Source organism: Castor canadensis, chromosome 6 (genome assembly GCF_047511655.1).
Source record: "Castor canadensis chromosome 6, mCasCan1.hap1v2, whole genome shotgun sequence".
NCBI lineage: Eukaryota > Metazoa > Chordata > Mammalia > Rodentia > Castoridae > Castor > Castor canadensis.
The window spans coordinates 65,632,431-65,650,352 of NC_133391.1; the positions used below are offsets into that span (position 1 = coordinate 65,632,431).

Below are 17,922 nucleotides of genomic sequence, written 5' to 3' on the forward strand. Positions count from 1 at the left end.
TATCTTACTATTTTTTTCAAACTAAATCTTCCAAACTGAATGTGGATTTTACATTTATAGCACATCTCAATTCAGACTAATCACACTCAATTGCTTAATGGTCGCATGCAGCTACTATACTGGACAGCCCAGCTCTGGCTAGATGAAAAGGTGAGGTCTGGGCATACCAGCTGACGAGGAAGGTCTGTGCCGTATGGACTCCCTCTCCTGGGCTGCAAAGCACATGTGTACTGCAGAAGCAACGAACTAAATGCCCCTTTGAACTTTGAGGTTTTTTTCATTGCTGTTGTTTGCTTGTGGTGCTGGGGATCGAACCCAGTATCTTATGCAAGTTAGGTAAGCACTCTACCACTGAGCTACATCCAGTCCTTTCATTGCTTTTAAACTTAAAAAAGTTCCTCAAGCCACCATCACCTTAAATATTAGCATCAGAAATTAAAATGATAAAAACAAAAATTTCCCAATGGGTTCTTAAAATTTATTAAATTACTGATAATATCTAAGATCAGAGAATGCCCTGGTGAGTCCTCATCACTTTCATGAAACTAAAAGGATCCTGAATGCTGTGCAATGATGTGCTCAAGCTTTCACCCCATGATCCATTAGGAAAGTTGATGACAGTCAATTAGTTTTATTTGCTGAGAAATTTGGGTGATTCCTTACCTGCATACACAACACAGCACAGGTGTTTGGGTGCATAGCAGTGGCAGTACTGACAGAACCTCTAAGTTGCAGGCACAGGGCTTGTTTTCTCTGGGAACTGAGTAAATGCTGGATTTTCAATTACAGCAATCAACTGTCAAAGCCACGTGTCAGCATGCTGTTGTCTCTGTTATTCCTGAAGTGACACTTAAGCCCTTGATAGCCATCGCTGCTTACTGCTAAGTTTGTCTGCCTTTTATACAGCTCAGAGAAATTTGATGGTGGAAATACCAAGAAAAGAGTGGTAAGAAAGATGGTGGTGCAGAGATTTAATAAGATAGGGTTTACTTTAGGGAGCTATGTGTTTGGAGGGGTAGTGAAATTTGTTTTCAAGGACTCCCTGCTACTAATCACTAATCTTTTGTCTCTTTGTTGGAGTCTCTTTTCCCCTCTTACTCAGATCTTTATCCTTATGTGAAAGGTTAGGTGATAGAAATTAATAAAGGATAAGCTTTTATGTCTAAGAAGAATTTGTGATTTTATTAAGAAATGCTGAAGTCTTCATATGTAAGCAAACTGCACCTGTATAGGAGGTACCATGCAAACTCTTTCCTGGACCACTCTGCAGCTCTAAACCATGGCTAGAGAAGCTAGCCTTTTCTCATCACTGTTTTCTTCAGAAGGGGTAATGACAGGCTTTCTTTCTTTCTTTTTTTTATAGTCAAATAAAAATTGAATTCAAAGTACATTTCTTCTTAATTGTAGCTCTTGGCTAAAGGTTCTTAGGGTAAAGCATTATATGAAACTTAGGGGTGACTGTTGTTTGTGGATTGGACTTTCAAGGTCACCTCATTCCCATGGCTAATTGAAAGTTAAATGCATATAAAAAAATTAAAAAAAAAAACTGGCAAAAGCTGTTTCCCCTTATTCTCAAGAGGCTTCAAGTTCTTTCACAGCACCCAGAATCTTCCCCCTTGCTGGGTCTAGATTTCTTCTCAGTGTATCTAACCAGATGATGCAACATCTGTGCTGTCTTTTAAGAACGTGAGAAATGAAGCTTTTTCATCTTCCCTTTCTTTGAATTCTTGGAACTCCAAGTAAAACTGCTCAGACTTTCCTTTTTCCTTGTCTCGTTTGCTTTAGAGGATGCATTGCTGGAAGAGCTCTGTGGGGGTCATCCACCTGTGGAAGAAGGTGATAGAAAAATTAGTCTGATTATAGAGCTGGCAACCCAGCTTTCCCTTCAGACTAAGAAGATTCTCTCAATTGGAAGAAGTTTTAGAGGAAAAGGAAAGGAAGATTCAGGAGCTAGAAACTGATAGTGTCCCTATCTTTCCCAAGAGATGGAGAACTCTACAAAATGTTTAGAAAAAGTCCCTATTTTCTTTAATAATAGTGTTACTTCTATGATCTCTGATGAGGACTTGTAAAGATTCCCAAAAAGAAAACAATAAAAATTTATTTAGTGTCATCAAGGTTAAGTCCAGAATCCAAGTAGTCTCTCAAATTCAAGTTCATTGGTTTGAATGTTTCCTACAGTGTTCACATTCAGAGGCATACATTGAATGTTTCCCCCTCAATTAGTGTACAATTACTATACAGTACTATGTTTTTAGACACTCCTAGTTAACAGTGGGGAATGGAAGAACCCAAAACTAGACCGCTGGTGAAAGAATTTAGCACTAGCTTCTTGTTAGAAGTTTGCCATTCTACAAAGGAGGGGTGGCACCAACCCCCTTGGTATGCTGCTCTATTGTGAACAAAAAGCCATCATGGAGGACCAGCATCAAAATGGAGAATGTTAGAGCACTGGAGAGGAGAATCTTTGCCAACAGAGTAAATAGCCATGAGGTCTATCCTTTCATGTCCCCTACAGTTTCTTTATAGCATGCATCTTATTAGCAAGGGTAAAAATGAAATAAAACTAAAGCAATTTTAAAAAGAAAGAATGGATGAATCAGAGCTGCAGTCCCTTGGGAAATGTGTCCTGGGACATCATCTCCCTGGGAAAACACACAACACTGACTTTTCCCTTAGGAACAAGATAAAAACCAAAGCAAAATACACTCTTCTGTTTTGACTGTACCACGTAACTGAGAAGAGCACAAAATCATGGCAGGAAAAATGGAGCATGGAGAAGGGAAAGCTACCCTGTAATTAATGGACTAGAAGGAATTATATCATAGTCCTCTTCCACCCATCCCCTCTCCCTCAAATGAGCTAGTTCCTACCCAAAAGGAGTGGCTAGGCTATAACTGTGAGGAAGACCTTGAAATAGCATTACTCAGGCAAATAGTTCGAGCACTCTTGTGAGTGTGACTATAGTGCTATTTCTCAATTTAATTCAACCAGTTCAACAAATACTCATCGAAATTCTTTTTTTCAAGCACAATAATAGATGTCAGAAATATAGCAAACATGAAACTCATGACTTTTGTTATCCAGGAGTCCACAGGCACATTAAGAGTCTCCTTAAACTTAAGGCTGATTATATGAACCAGGAACTACATTTTAAGACACATAGGTTTAGGCCAGGTTTGAAGCACAGCTATTACAGTTTTGCTCCCAGACTAATGGACAATCCTCAGCAGGAGAATTGTTCCTTGAAAAGTGAAATAAGTCTCTCTATAGGATTTAACTACTGTGTTATCTGATTATGGATACTGACTACCTATAAATCAGAGTTTCCAAGCCTAATTTTTTTTTAAAAGGAAGTAAAGTTTTTGACTTCTCTACTTCGGGACTCTAGAGATTCACTATGAAAAACAAGAACAAAAAACAAAAAATAAGTTCTACCAGTTGTTTTTGTTTTCATACAGAGCTAGAATCTTCCCATAGCTATACATGACCTCAGTTTCACAGGTAATTACTACAAATGTGTGTAGGTGTGATTCAATACCAGAAGAAATATCAGCTTACAACTCACCTATCATGAATGAGCACACCTACCCCAGAAAAAAGATCAAAGCACTTCTTTTTATCTTTTCCATGCAGTCTACTTCAGCCTTACAGAATCCACTTCAGAAACCCCTTTTCTTTGATCCCCTATTCTTATCTCCCTAAACTCTACTATCTCCTTGGTCAAACTTCCTGATGTCCTCTGGCCCCAACTAGCTATCCTAGTTTCAGGCTTGAGTTCTGCTCATTTCTCCTGATACTTTTGTGATTCTTAGAGGTGGTATTTCCTTACTATGTGTTTGTATGAGAAAGCTTGAAATCTTTAAATCCTTCCTTAAAGAGTGAACTATTTCCCAAGAACTAACTATCATCTCTACAATTTTGATGTGTTATTGTGCTAAGTAAGTTCCCATCTCTTTATTTTACCAAAGATTGTGGGAGTTTTGTGTGTTGGGGTGTTTTCTTTTATTTTGTTGGCAGTACTGGGGTTTGAACTCAGGTCCTTACACTTGTTAGGCCAGTGCTCTTTCTACCTTGAGATACTCTGCCAGTCTTTTTTCCTGTTGGGTATTTTTGAGATAGGGTTTCAAGAACTATTTTCCTGGGTTGGCTTTCAACTGTGATCCTCTTGACTTCTGTCTCCTGAGGAGCTAGGAACAGGTGTGAATCACTGGTGCCCATCTAAAATTGTGTTTTTTAAAAAATATTTTTATTAGGACATAATAATTGTCCAGGGAGTTTAGTTCATCCTCCTCATCACATCATCTTAATACCAAGGGACTTGGTGGTTGGTATAGAGAGAAGGTTAGAAGAGAGAAAGAAAAAAAATCCCATCACATCCCAGATGGGCACAGGTTAACTTCTAGATGGGTTTCCCTAGCTAATTCATTGCTAGCCCTCAGCATGAAAGCAGCCTTTCAATGGGGATAAAATAACCAGCAAGTGGAGCTTCTATTAATAATTAATTGAGCCTGTCCACCTCTATGTATCCACAAACTAGCCACTGAAGCAGAAAGCATCAAGGGTCATATTACTCTGCAAAGCCATCTTTATAAGAAGTTGATCTTGATTACAAATCAGATGTTGGGAGGAAATTTGGTTCAAGGTTAAATACACTAATCTCTGCTACTGATATTTTAGTAACAAGAATTCTAAAAACTATTCGGGGCTCATTGTGGGGAGGAAGGAATATACTAGCCTGTGAGCAATTTCTAAGTGGAAAAATTCATTCCCAGTTGAAACTTTATGGTGTTGTATGCCCCCAAAGTTCATTTCCATTTCCAGGGAATTGAGTCATAAGCTTCAAATTGCGCTAAACACCTGGCTCGGACAAACTAAATATTACACTGTAAGTGAAAAGTTCATTTCCTCAGGAGCAAGTTGGGTTGCTGAATTAGTCCGCTGATATTTAAAATATCTTATATAAAGGTCATAAGGCAATTAACCTGCTGATGATTCAATTTCTTAATAAAAATTTAGCAGATCATCAGGTAATAATAACTGATTTAAAATAACTAGAAATCTACAGAATAAAATATTTAATGAGTAATTCAAGCCATTCTCTAATATTCTAAAAACACTTATAGAAATATGTAGTTATAATTCTTTTTCATCAATCATTAACATTTTTCAGAGAAAATTAAATTGCATGTGTAATATGTCTAACAAATTTAAGTAAATGTTGGATTTAACAATCATTTCATTATTATGTTCATGTGCTTCTAAATATGTCACATCAAACTGAAACTACTTTAAAGTAATAGATTTTCAAGAGGAGCAAAAAGGCAAGTCACTGGGGAAACTGGCCCAGAAATATGAATCAGGTGCTCTAAGATTCACTTCAGCAAAAGCAAAGAAACTGTAGTACAATAAAATCTGCCCAAATGCATTTCTGGAAAAGAATTAGTCCAATCAAATTTTAATTATCTCCTAAACTCCTCTGTGTTTATCCCAAAATCCAGTCATTTTCTTCTACACTATATTGAAGTAAAGAAATTTTGTTTTAGCAAAACAAATAGAGAGAATTGTTGATAAAAGTTGTGGGTCAAAGTCAAAATAATATTTATTTGAAGATAAGCAAGTATAAGGACAGCAAACATTGTATGCACATATGAAAAAAATAAAATAAGGACAGCAAAGACAAAACTATCCAAAAGATATAAGAAAATATTTTTAAAAGACTTGGAACATCAAATGTTTGTGATTCACAAAGTCCTACTCTAATAATTTGAAAAAAATTAGGACTAGGAATGTAGTTCAGTGTGTTTATCATATGTGACCTTGGGTTCCATCTCTAGCACCAAAAAAGAAAAAGAAGGAGGGAAGGAAGGGAGGAAGAGGAAAAAGGGTGACTGTCAGGGAAGTGGGAATCAGTGGGAGGAAGATGGAAAAAAGAGAGGGTATAAGGGGTGAACATGACCAAAGTACATGACATATATATGAAGACAGTACGATGAAAAGCACTAAATATCGTCTGAAAAAGGGTAGAGAAGGAAGGAGTATAATAAAGGGGATGAATCTAATGGAAGAACATTGTACAGATCCATGGAAAAATCACAATGAAACCCCCTTGTACAATTAATGCACACTAATAAAATAAAATTAAAGAATAATATTATAATTTCCGACAGTCTTACAACAAAATCTTTTACTCACATTTTCCACTAACAGGAAAGCATTCCTTCATACAGGAGAATCAAGTTCAAGTAGGGAACAGTCTTTTGTTTTTGTTTGTAACTCAGGGCTTTGTGCTTTTAAAGCAAGGACTCTATCTCTTAAGCCATACTTCCATTTTTCTCTGGTTATTTGAGAGATGGGATCTAGCCAACTATTGGCCCAGGCTGGTCTTGAACCGAGATCCTCTCCATCTCAGCCTCCCAAATAAGTGTGAGCCACCAATGCCTTCAGAAATATCTTTAAAAAAGAAAACTGTCTACAGCAAAGTTCACAACAAAAGAGAAGTCTGGTCACAAAATTTCCCACATTTAATAAAATTAGAATTTTATAGTAAAACAAAACAAACAAAAATAGTTCATATTCCCAACTTCCCAGAGAAATAATTTCTAAAGTCAGAAACTCAATATACTTTCAATAGCCTGAACATTTGGCAGGATGACTTCAATTGTCTGGCCATTTCCATTCATAAGATTTGTATTTGCTTTTGTTTGCTTAACAAAACAATGACCTTTAGGGCTCAATTCCAATACAGCCCAATCCTTTTGTTCTTTTTTTTTTTTACTTTTTTTTTTATTCATATGTGCATAAAATGTTTGGGTCATATCTCCCCCCTTCCCCCACCCCTTCCCTTACACCTCCCCCTCTTTCCTCCCCATCCCCTCGCTACCCAGCAGAAACTATTTTGCCCTTATCTCTAATTTTGTTGAAGAGACAGTATAAGCAATAATAGGAAGGACCAAGGGTTTTTGCTAGTTGAGATATGGATAGCTATACAGGGAGTTGAATCACATTGATTTCCTGTACATATGCGTTAGTCAGTTTTCCTTCCCTTTCTATTTCATGGAACATTTTAAGGAGGGTTGGTATCAGTTCTTCTTTAAAAGTCTGATAGAATTTGGCAGAGAATCCATCAGGTCCTGACTTTTCTTTTTGGGGAGACTCTTGATTGCTGCTTCAATTTCATTTTGTGTTATAGATCTATTCAGGTGATTAATATCCTCTTGGTTCAGTTTTGGATGATCATATGTATCTAGAAATCTGTCCATTTCTTTAAGATTTTCAAATTTATTTGAATTTAGTTTCCCGAAATAGTCTCTGATGATTTCCTGGACTTCCATGGTGTTTGTTGTTATCTCCCCTTTTGCATTCCTGATTCTACTAATTTGGGTTTTTTCTCTCATTTTAGTCAGGTTTGCCAGGGGTCTGTCGATCTTGTTTATTTTTCAAAGAACCAACTTTTTATTTCATTAATTCTTCATATGGTTTTTTTTGGTTTCTATTTTGTTGATTTCAGCTCTTATTTTTATTATTTTCTCCTTCTATTTGTTTTGGGATTTGCTTGTTCTTGTTTTTCTAGGAGTTTGAGATGTATCATTAAGTCATTGATTTGAGAACTTTCAGTCTTTTTAATATATGTACTCATGGCTATAAACTTTCCTCCAGGACTGCTTTTGCTGTGTCCCACAGGTTCTGATAGGTTGTGTTTTCATTTTCATTGACTTCCAGGAACTTTTTAATTTCCTCTTTTATTTCATCAATGACCCATTGTTCATTAAGCAATGAGTTACTCAGTTTCCAGCTGTTTGCATGTTTTTTGTCTTTACTTTTGTTGTTGAGTTCTAGTTTTCTTGCACTGTGATCAGATAGAATGCATGGTATAATTTCTATTTTCTTATATTTGCTGAGGCTTGCTTTGTGCCCTAGGATATGATCTATTTTGGAGAAGGTTCCATGGGCTGCTGAGAAGAATGTATATTGTGTGGAGGTTGGATGAAATGTTCTGTAGACATCAAGTAGGTCCATTTTCTCTATGGTATATTTTAGAGCTAGGATTTCTTTATTGATTTTTTTGTTTGGATGACCTATCTATTGATGATAATGGGGTGTTAAAGTCTCCCACAACCACTGTGTTGGCGTTTATATATGCTTTTAGATCTTTCAGGGTATGTTTGATGAAATTGGGTGCATTGACATTGGGTGCATACAGGTAGATGATTATTATTTCCTTTTGGTCTATTTCCCCTTTTATTAGTATGGAATGTCCTTCTTTATCTCGTTTGATCAATGTAGGTTTGAAGTGTACTTTGTCAGAGATAAGTATTGCTACTCCTGCCTGTTTTCAGGGGCCATTGGCTTGGTAAATCTTCTTCCAACCTTTCGTCCTTATCCTATGCTTATTTCTGTCGGTGAGGTGGGTCTCCTGTAAGCAACAAATTGTTGGATCTTCCTTTTTAATCCATTTTGTCAAGCAGTGCCTTTTGATGGGGGAATTAAGTCCATTAACATTAACTGTTAGTACTGATAGGTATGTGGTGATTCCTGTCATTTAGTTGTCTCAGTTGTTTGAAGGTTTGATTGTGTGTACCTAAGTTGAGGTTACTCTACTTTCTTGCTTTTTCTTTTCCTGTAGTTTGGTGCTGTTTGCCCTTTCATGGTTATGTTGGGTTTCACTTTCTGTGTGCAGAATCCCTTGAAGAATCTTTTGTAGAGGTGGCTTTGTGGTCACATGTTGTTTTAGTTTCTGCTTATCATGGAAGACTTTTATTGCTCCATCTATTTTGAATGATAGTTTTGCTGGGTAGAGTATCCTGGGGTTGAAGTTATTTTCATTCAGTGCCCAGAAGATCTCACTCCAAGCTCTTCTTGCTTTTAATGTTTCTGTTGAGAAGTCTGCTGTGATTTTGATGTGTTTACCTTTGTATGTTATTTGTTTTTTCTCTCTTACAACCTCCAGTATTCTTTCTCCTGTCTCTGTATTTGTTGTCTTAATGATAATATGCCATGGGGTAGATCTATTTTGGTCTGGTCTGTTTGGTGTTCTGAAGGCCTCTTGCATCTGTATGGGAAGAGATTTCTCTAGATTTGGGAAATTTTCTGTTATTTTGTTGAATATATTACACATTCCCTTTGCTTGCACCTCTTCTCCTTCTTCAATGCTCATGATTCTCAGGTTTGGTCTTTTGATGGAGTCAGTGAGTTCTTGCATTTTCTTTTCATGGGTCTTGAGTTGTTTAACTAATAGTTCTTTGGTTTTCCTTTAATTACCATTTCATCTTCATGTTCTGAGATTCTGTCTTCTGTTTGTTCTATTCTGCTGGATTGGCCCTCCATTTTGTTTTGCAATTCTGTTTCGTTCTTTTTTCTGAGGTTTTCCATATCCTGGCTGGTTTCCTCTTTAATGTTGTCTATTTTTGTCCTGAGTTCATTTATCTCTTTATTAATCATGTTCTTTGTTTCACTTTGGTGTTTATACAGTGCTTCTATGGTTTCTTTTGTTTTCTTGTGCTTTTTCAATTTCTCTATTTTTGTTGTCTTGGAATTTCTTGAGTGTCTCCTGTACATTTTGGTTGACCATATCAAGTATCATCTCTATAAAATTTTCATTGATTACCTGTAGTATTTCTTCTTTTAGATAGTTCTTGTGGGCTTCATTGGGTTCTATGGCATAGTTTATCTTCATTTTGTTGGAGTCTGGATCTGAGTATCTGTTTTCTTCATTTCCCTCTGGTTCCTGTACTAATTTTTTGCTGTGGGGAAACTGGTTTCCCTGTTTTTTCTGTCTTCCCATCATTGCCCTTGGTGTTGTTATTGTCCCTGTACTGTGTCAATTAAGTATTTTCTAGCTTGTAATAATAACAATGGTGATATTTAGAATGGAAGGGTGAGAGGAGATGGAAAGCAAAGAAGTTTAATATAAAGGGAAAAACAAATAAACAAACAATTAGAAACAAACAAAACAAAGAAACAAACAAAAAAAGTTTCAAAGATATAAACAGGGAGAGATAGTGTACTAATCAACAGTAAGCTGAACAGGCATTAGAGAGACAGAGAGAGGATTGAAAAAAAATTAAAATAAAAAATAAATAAATAAATGAAAAGAAAAAAAAAATCTCCAAGTTCAAATGCAATAAAGTTTCAGTCTTAATAATTTTGGTGTTCATCCCTCAGCCTCCAGTCCTGGAGATGGTGTCTCGGAAGTAGTTCTGTCATTGTCTCATCAAAGGGGAAAAAAAACCAAAAAAACCCAAAACAACACAAAACAAAACACCACAAAATGTCCCAAGTTCAAATGCAATACAGTTTCAGTAAGTTTTTCAGCATGCAGGTGTAGTTCAGTTTTTGTCTCATCAAAGGAAGAAAGAAAAAAAGAGTCTGGAGACAGTTCAGTGAATGTCTATCTGAGGCTGTGGCTCACCTGCCTGCTGCTTACAGCCTGCTGTTGCTGGAGGCTTTATTTATGCAGATCTTAGGAGTGAGTTTAACACTCACCTGGCCCTGCAGGCTTTGTTTACTTAGAGTTCTCCTGGGCACGACTGCCACTGCTACAAGCTTTCCCCTTTCCAAGAACACTGAGGAGGGTGACACTGCACCTGCTTTCTCAGGTCTGTGTGCTTATTTACAGTTCACATGGGAGGTGGGTCTTCCCCACTCTCCTGTGGCGTTTTCCTCCTACCGCTGCTTTTACAAGCTTTCCCGCTCCTGGTTGCTGGGCGTGTGCCACCACTCCTGCCTTCCTAGCTGGCTTGTTGTGAGGGATTTCCCTTCTCCCCCCTTCAGCGCTCAGGGTGCCCCACCCTCTTTGCTATGTGTCTTTTTTGTTGTTATTGTTTATTATTCAGGTTTTTTTTTTCTTTTTTCCCTGGATGGGGGTCAATCTGTCCAGGGAGCTATGCTGATCTGGCCCAGGGTTGTCTGTGGGAGTACCAGGTGCTGCTTAGCTCACCTGTGGTCTGTGTCTTCCCAAGCTGTCTGGGCGCTGCAGTCTGGCAGCAGTGCGGGGGCCCTCCTGGTTTCTCCATTTAACGTGAAGTGGAGATGCTATGTGCAGGCTGGAGGTGTGGAGGAGTCAAAGTTTTGTCTCTTCTCAGTGGTTTTTCCTGTAAGGTGTATCTCCAGTGTCTCTCCAAGATTTTACTTTAGGAGGCACGCTTTCTGCTTCCTCCCTCTAGCTGCCATCTTCAGAAGAGTCTGTGCTTTCTTTGTAGGTAGAAGTACTGGAGAGTTAACATATATAAGACATAGGGTAAGGGCTGTACTTGGACAATTGCATCCAGGCTCCCAGCAGCTTGCAGGGGAAGTCTCCTTTGTTCTTAACAACAACAACAAAAAAAAATCACACAATATGCCGATATGTGCTCTGACTTTTTTTTTTTTTTGAGGCAGGATCTCACCATTGTATCCCAGGTTGGCCAAACTTGTATCCTCCTGCCTCAGTCTCTGGAATTGCAGGTATGTGCCACTGTGCCATACATCCAATAACTCTTGGATCTATTTTCTTAAATATCACAAGTAAGGTTGTTCTATTTTATTATCTGATACCAACTGTTTCATAGAATGATGATATCACAGGCAATGGACAACAGCAGAATAGAAAGAACTAACCCAGCACCAGGTAATGTATCATGTGTGGTCCAGGTAATGATAACAGTGAGTTACAGCTCAAAGAGTTGATTATATAATTCTCAGCCTTGTAATAAAAAGGTGCTCCTTACTGCCTAGCTGCTAGTGAGACAAAGTCAGTAGGAGAATGGTAAAAGAAGCAAGTAGTGGCAGTGGATGCCTACTATCTTGTTAGGTACCTGCAATCACTCATCAGCTGTGTACAAGAAAATGAAACTAAGCCAGAAGCCAGGGGCTCATGCCTATAGTCCTAGCTTCTTGGGAGGCTGAGACCAGGAAGCTTTAAATTCAAGGCCAGCCCGGGCAAATAGTTCAAGAGACCACCATCTCCAAAATAACTATAACAAAATGGGCTGGATATGTGGATCAAACTCTTGCTTTGCAAGCTCAAAGCCCTGTGTTCAAACCCCAGTCCTGCACACACACACACACACACAAAAATGTAACTAAGATTTTCACAGCAATTTATAGTTCATTAATACATTTTCAAATATTTTATTTAATCCTTGTAAAGAAGGTTTCAGGTAGATAACAAATTCTAGCTTACTACTAGGAAATGCCAGAACCAGGACCTAGAACTTCCAAGCAAGTGTATTTATTCATCACTCCCTGTGCAGTTACACAACAAAGGCCTCATTGTCTAAGCCTTCTTTCCCAAATCGGCCCCTATAAGTTACACTTATAGGACAACTCTGTATCCTATACAGTATCACAGTTACCTTCTTCTTTCACTTATTCTACAATAGGGGTCAAAAACCAAAAACTAAAGTCCATATTCAACTGACCAACTTGTTTGGTTGGATCAGAACAATGTTTTGGGGGTTTGGGAATATAGCTCAGCAGAGAGCACTTGACTAGCATGTGTGAGGCTCTGGGTTTGATCCCCAACACCAGAAAAACAAACAAAAATCCCAATGTTTTGTTTTTTGTTTGTTGCATATTTTGTTTTGTTCTATTTAAGTGCTTTTTTTTTTTTTTTTTTTTTTATTAAAGGACATTTCATCTTTATTGTATTTCCCCAAGGGAAGAGTGGCCCTGTCCTCTTTGAACACACAAAACATGGGCGCTCTTACAAAACACATACCCTTTATAAAATGGCAAACCAACCTGTCAGTGCAAGTCGATGTTCACAGTTCAACAACAAAGGCTAAAACATCAAATAAAAATGTATATTCCCAACAATTTGAGTATTCTTACATAGCTATAATATATAAGTAGAATGGATAAAAAGAACTTATTGTAAGAGTAAAAACATTTATGAATGTGTAAGTTATAAACTGAATAATGAAAATATAAAGAACAGCATGTTTTCAAATCTACAACCATCTCAAAACATTGCAAATAAATATAGTAAACATTTTATGACCAACTTATTCAAAATAATTCAATATAACTTATGATTTATATTAACTATATTTACACTAACTCTATTATGATCCCACGTGTCTAAGTTTACATATTAAAAACAGTCATCAAATCTGGCAAACCAAATATACGTGAGCATATGACCGCAACGTGAATTTTGGTGAGACTACAGGTGCCTCAGGAAAGAAGGGACCCAGCAAGGCCTGATTTCCCTTCATTCCTTCATGGACTCCCAGGTGTGCCCCCACACCGAGGAGTGGGGTAGTTTTATTAGGCTTGTTCTGGAAGAATCTGGGTTCTTCTAGGTTTGGGAAACTCCTTGCTCTTCCTTGCTCAAGCTGGCTTCAGTGTTGGTTTAGACTTCCTGATGAACATTCCCATCTCCCTGGGCACAGCGATCTTTACTGAAGCCGATGATGGAACAGAGTTCTAAGGCAGGTGGGTGCCGTCTCGCCCCCACACCCAGAGGTCCGGGTTATAGGCCTGGATCTCTTCACACTCCTCTCGGGACACCCGCATCCTCCAGCCCATGGATCGGATCATCTGGTACCGTAACTTGTGGAACAGAGGGCGCTGGAAGTAGTTCTTTCCGTAAAGAAAGTAAAATATGTCTTGCTTAGGAGCCTGGTTGTCCTCTTCCATGTCATTGGCCAGATATCTTCATAGACGTGCTATACAATGAAATAAATGAAGTAAAAAGATCCAGGTAGCGAGTTGTGAATACCAGTGCAAACAGAAGCTGGCTTTTCCCAGAAATACCGGCACAGGAGCGCGTCTTCCAGATCTTCAGCAGCAGGATGACGATGGCCGCCAAATGGGACAAGTCCCCGGTCAACCGGAAGATGTTCATGGCGGCGGCGACAGGTAGCAAACGCGCGGCGGCCCCGAGGCTCAGCGGCTCAGGAGGCGGCGGAGGCGGCGACCCCTGAGAGGAAGCGGCGAAGATGGCGAGAGCGGGCGCGACGTGGCCAGGGACGTGGCCGAACCCTATTTAAGTGCTTTTAAGAGGGATGCAGGCTAGGGCTGGCAGACTGGCTCAAGTGACTGAGCACCTGCCTAGCAAGCATAGCAAGTGTGAGCCCCTGAGTTCAAGCCCCATTACTGCCAAAGAAAAAAAAAAGGAGTACAGGCTACACTCTACAGTTTGCATGGTGCCACACCATTTCCTTTTGTCTTATCCCTGGCTGCTTAAGACATTTGTCTTACCTGCCTAGCCTTATGGATAAATGACTTGTAACCTCTCCCTAAAATACAATTGTATACTATGTTGTAGGTAATACACAAATTGCAGTGTCTTGGGATTTTGACTTATAGCCTAATATATGCATTCAAAATGAGTGTATTTCATGCTACATTCAATGTTAAAACAGATCCCCAGATATATGGCAGAGAAAGAAGACCTAAAAGTCACTAAGCAAGAGTCCCCTGCATCTTCCTCATTAGTTAACGACAGTTTCTGACCCCTTTTGAATGTGTGTGCTCTTGGAATGCAATTCTGATCCTTTTCTCCACACACAATGGATAGGTAAATAGTACCTGGTCACTACCAGGCCTGGTATTTTCTGAAGGAAAGAACCAACCATAGGCATTCTGCTCACTTAAAGACCTCGCTTTGAGGTTAGTGACATCAATTCTGTTTTACACAGATGAAAGATGAAAACAGAGTCAGTAAGTGGCCTCTGCAAAGATTGTTACTTTTAGCTCTAGCTACTTTTGTCTTCAATTTAGTTGACAATTTGGACAATTAGGTCTTCTTAATTTAGCTCATTTAGCAATAATGGTTTAAATTTAAGAAGCAAAGTAAAAAAAATCTGCCTCTGTTTGTTCTGACAACCCTGATAGTCATGTGTTTCCTAATTGCAAGTGGGAAAACTGACGTCTAGACCAAGAATTCAGAAAGGGAGGGGCAAGCCACAGCTATAGGTGAATCTGGCTGCTGCTTGTTTTAGCATAACCCAACAGCTTAAAATGGTTTTTATCCTTTTAAGTTGTTGTATTAAAAAAATCAAAGAATAATGTTTGCAATGTAAAAATTATATGAAATCCAAAATTCACTATCAATCATTTTATTGGAATCCAGCCATACTCACTTGTGAGGTATTTTCTCTGGGCTAATACTTGCTACAATACTAGAGTTGAGTCATTGTGACAGAAAGCTACAGCTAGTATGCCTAAGATATTTGTTATCTGGCCCTTTAGAGAAAAAGTTGGCTGATACCTGATCTATGCAATGACATGAATTACTCAGTCATATAGTTATTAAGTTTCAGAAGTAGGCTTGGGTCTGATGCTCTTATTTCAACTTGAGTATTTCTTGTGATCAGAGTACAAACCCTTTTACACAGATTCATTCCAGAATGACGTCATAAGAAAAATTTACTTTATCCAGGGGCCCCAAAAACTCACTAAACTTTAGGGAAAAAAACTTAGGCACCTTTTATTATCCTTTAACAGAAAGGTTTTCCAGATTGTTGATACTTTCTTTGCCCCATATTTATCCCACTCTATTCCCATATTAAAGAGCAGCTTGCTCTGCTCCCTTGTCTAGGACCTAGGAGTTTTGTGGCAGAGAGAAAGAAGAGGCTGATCAGGAGGTACTTTCTTTCTAGGCTTTTGTTTCTGCAACCTAAATCCACCGAGGACAGAAAGGCTGAAAACACGTCTGTGAGAGGACCAGGAGGAGACAGGGAGGGTTTCCCTCCACCTGTTCCTGCTTCCTGACATGGCTATAGGGATGTGGAAAGAACTCAGAGGACCTGGCCATATGAAACACCAGATAGGGTAGATTCTGAGGACCAGGACATCATTTCCAAAAATTCCATAACCTGTGTGACTTGGATGTGTCAAGCACAGACTGAAAGGATCAAGCTGCCTGGGAGGACAGGGGACTCAGCATCATCAGAAGATAGAGATGGTGCTCAGAGCCAAGAACCCTGGCATGAGGCCAGGAAGATGAAGACTCAATGACTAAGTGAATCTCCTGCCTTCCTGCTGGGATGGGGGCTCAGAGGAAATATTCAGAAAATGTATAGAGCATTTGCTCATTCCGAGTCATATGGGACCCACTATTCAAAGTTCCCAAGACAGGGAACTCTTGATTTTGAGGTCACCCTGGGCAATATGGTAAGACCCTGTCTCAAAACAAACAAACAACAACAACAACAAATAAAAACTCCTGCAAATTACAAAGATACCACACCTCCACAAATAAATTATTGCAGGACCCATCCTTCCAATCCCCAGGAGAATTTTGGAAATCCAGTGAGGTATTCTTATGTTTCATTTCACAAATCCACCATGTTGGTGAGTCAACACAGCCCACCATTCTCACCCTGAACCACTGCAGCTCAGAGAATGGTTGTACCTCCTGCCGTGTGGGGACTGTGCACTCCCCACCTGCTGTGCACATGGGTGTACATGCGCACGCACACACACACACACACACACACACACACACACACACACCCCTCCACCCTTCTATCCCAAGCTGATGGGCTCAGGCCACGATAGTAACCTTTCTTTTAACCCTCAAGCACAGTCAACTGGGCAGTGTTATTTAACAAAACTTTATTAAATGCTTGAGAATAACCATGATATGGTGCAAAAAATCACACAGTTGGTTGAAGTTACTCACAGGCCCACACTTAAGGTCTCAAATTCTTGCTTTGTTCTCATTGGATTTCCCTGTAGCAGAGACTAGCTCAGCCACTATCCTTGGCATTTTTATTACAGATACCATTGTCCTTCCCCAGAAAGAATTGTTAGTCTCCACTTCTCCCTAGTCCAAAACTGCTCCTTTTGAACCCCAAGATGATCAGTGTTGATAATATTGTTCCCCTCCTGGAGTAAATTCCATGCTGCCTCCAGGATGTGGTCTAACCTCAAGGACCCCAACCATACATTCTAGAGCCTGAATTATTCAGGCTTAAATAATACCCTCTGTGGCATACCAGCAATCCTATAAATACCAATATTTAGGAGCAAATGCTCTCAATATATACTACTTTATAGGCTGGTGAGTATCTTAGTCAGTGTATGTGTTTCAGATATATAGTGACTTCATCCTCAAGAATTAAGTATTTGCCTTCCCACAGTTAAATGATCATTCTGTGAATATTGTTATATAAAGTCAGACTTCTCCAAAGATGAATTGAAATTGTAACTTCAGAAATCCAGCTGCTTACTTGGGCATCTTTGTGCTAAAACAGTCTCTCTGCCATACCATCCTCTACCAAGGACTATACAAAGCAGCAGCACTATAAATTGAAGTAGAAATGTTCTCACGACGCTGTCATTTAGGGTATAATTCTTCACTTTTAACAGATGAATATCCAGAGTATACATACTCACATTCACTCAACAAATATTTTCTGTGTACTTATGATGAGCTTGTACGTGTGATACTTACTATCTATCCTGTCGAATGTCAAGATTCAGCCCAGATTTCTATGTAGAATAATACTTTCTTCTTCTTTTGTTTTTTTTTTTAATGGGACTGGGATTTGAACTCAGGGCTTTGCACTTGCAAAGCAGGTGCTCTATTACTTGAGCCACATCTCCAGTCCAAGTTTCTTCTTAATTGCACAGATATGTTTGCTATAACTTTTAAATTTGCTAAGTAATAAGTACAAGAAATAGCTGAAGAAAAAAGAAGTCAGGAGAGAGAGAGGTTTTCCTTTTATAAATATATTTGAAACTGGCTGGTGGGATTTTTGTCAAACCTTCCATGATACAAACATTCTTGAGAGGATGAATACTACTTTGTAGGTGCAGGTGACCTTCTGAGAACTAGGTCATGTGTAACCACAGCAGACTGAAATTGAGGCACCAGGAGAAAGGTCTAGGGATGGAAGAAGGCCACCAGTATCCCAGCACAGCAAAGATGCCAAGAATTTAAATAAATCTGATCATCCCCTGGAAGTTACTAGACCCTCCTATTTT

General features: G+C 38.9%; 1 protein-coding gene across 1 annotated transcript in view; it reads left to right on the forward strand.

The window, feature by feature from the left end:
• Window positions 1-2,072, forward strand: part of Ccdc192 (coiled-coil domain containing 192) — a 216,560-nt gene extending 214,488 nt beyond the window's left edge. Inside the window, 3 exon segments of the mRNA XM_074077860.1 lie at window positions 1,786-1,901; window positions 1,903-1,960; window positions 1,963-2,072. Of these exon segments, the coding sequence (XP_073933961.1) occupies window positions 1,786-1,901; window positions 1,903-1,960; window positions 1,963-2,072 (284 nt within the window).
• Window positions 2,073-17,922: the final 15,850 nt, after the last annotated feature.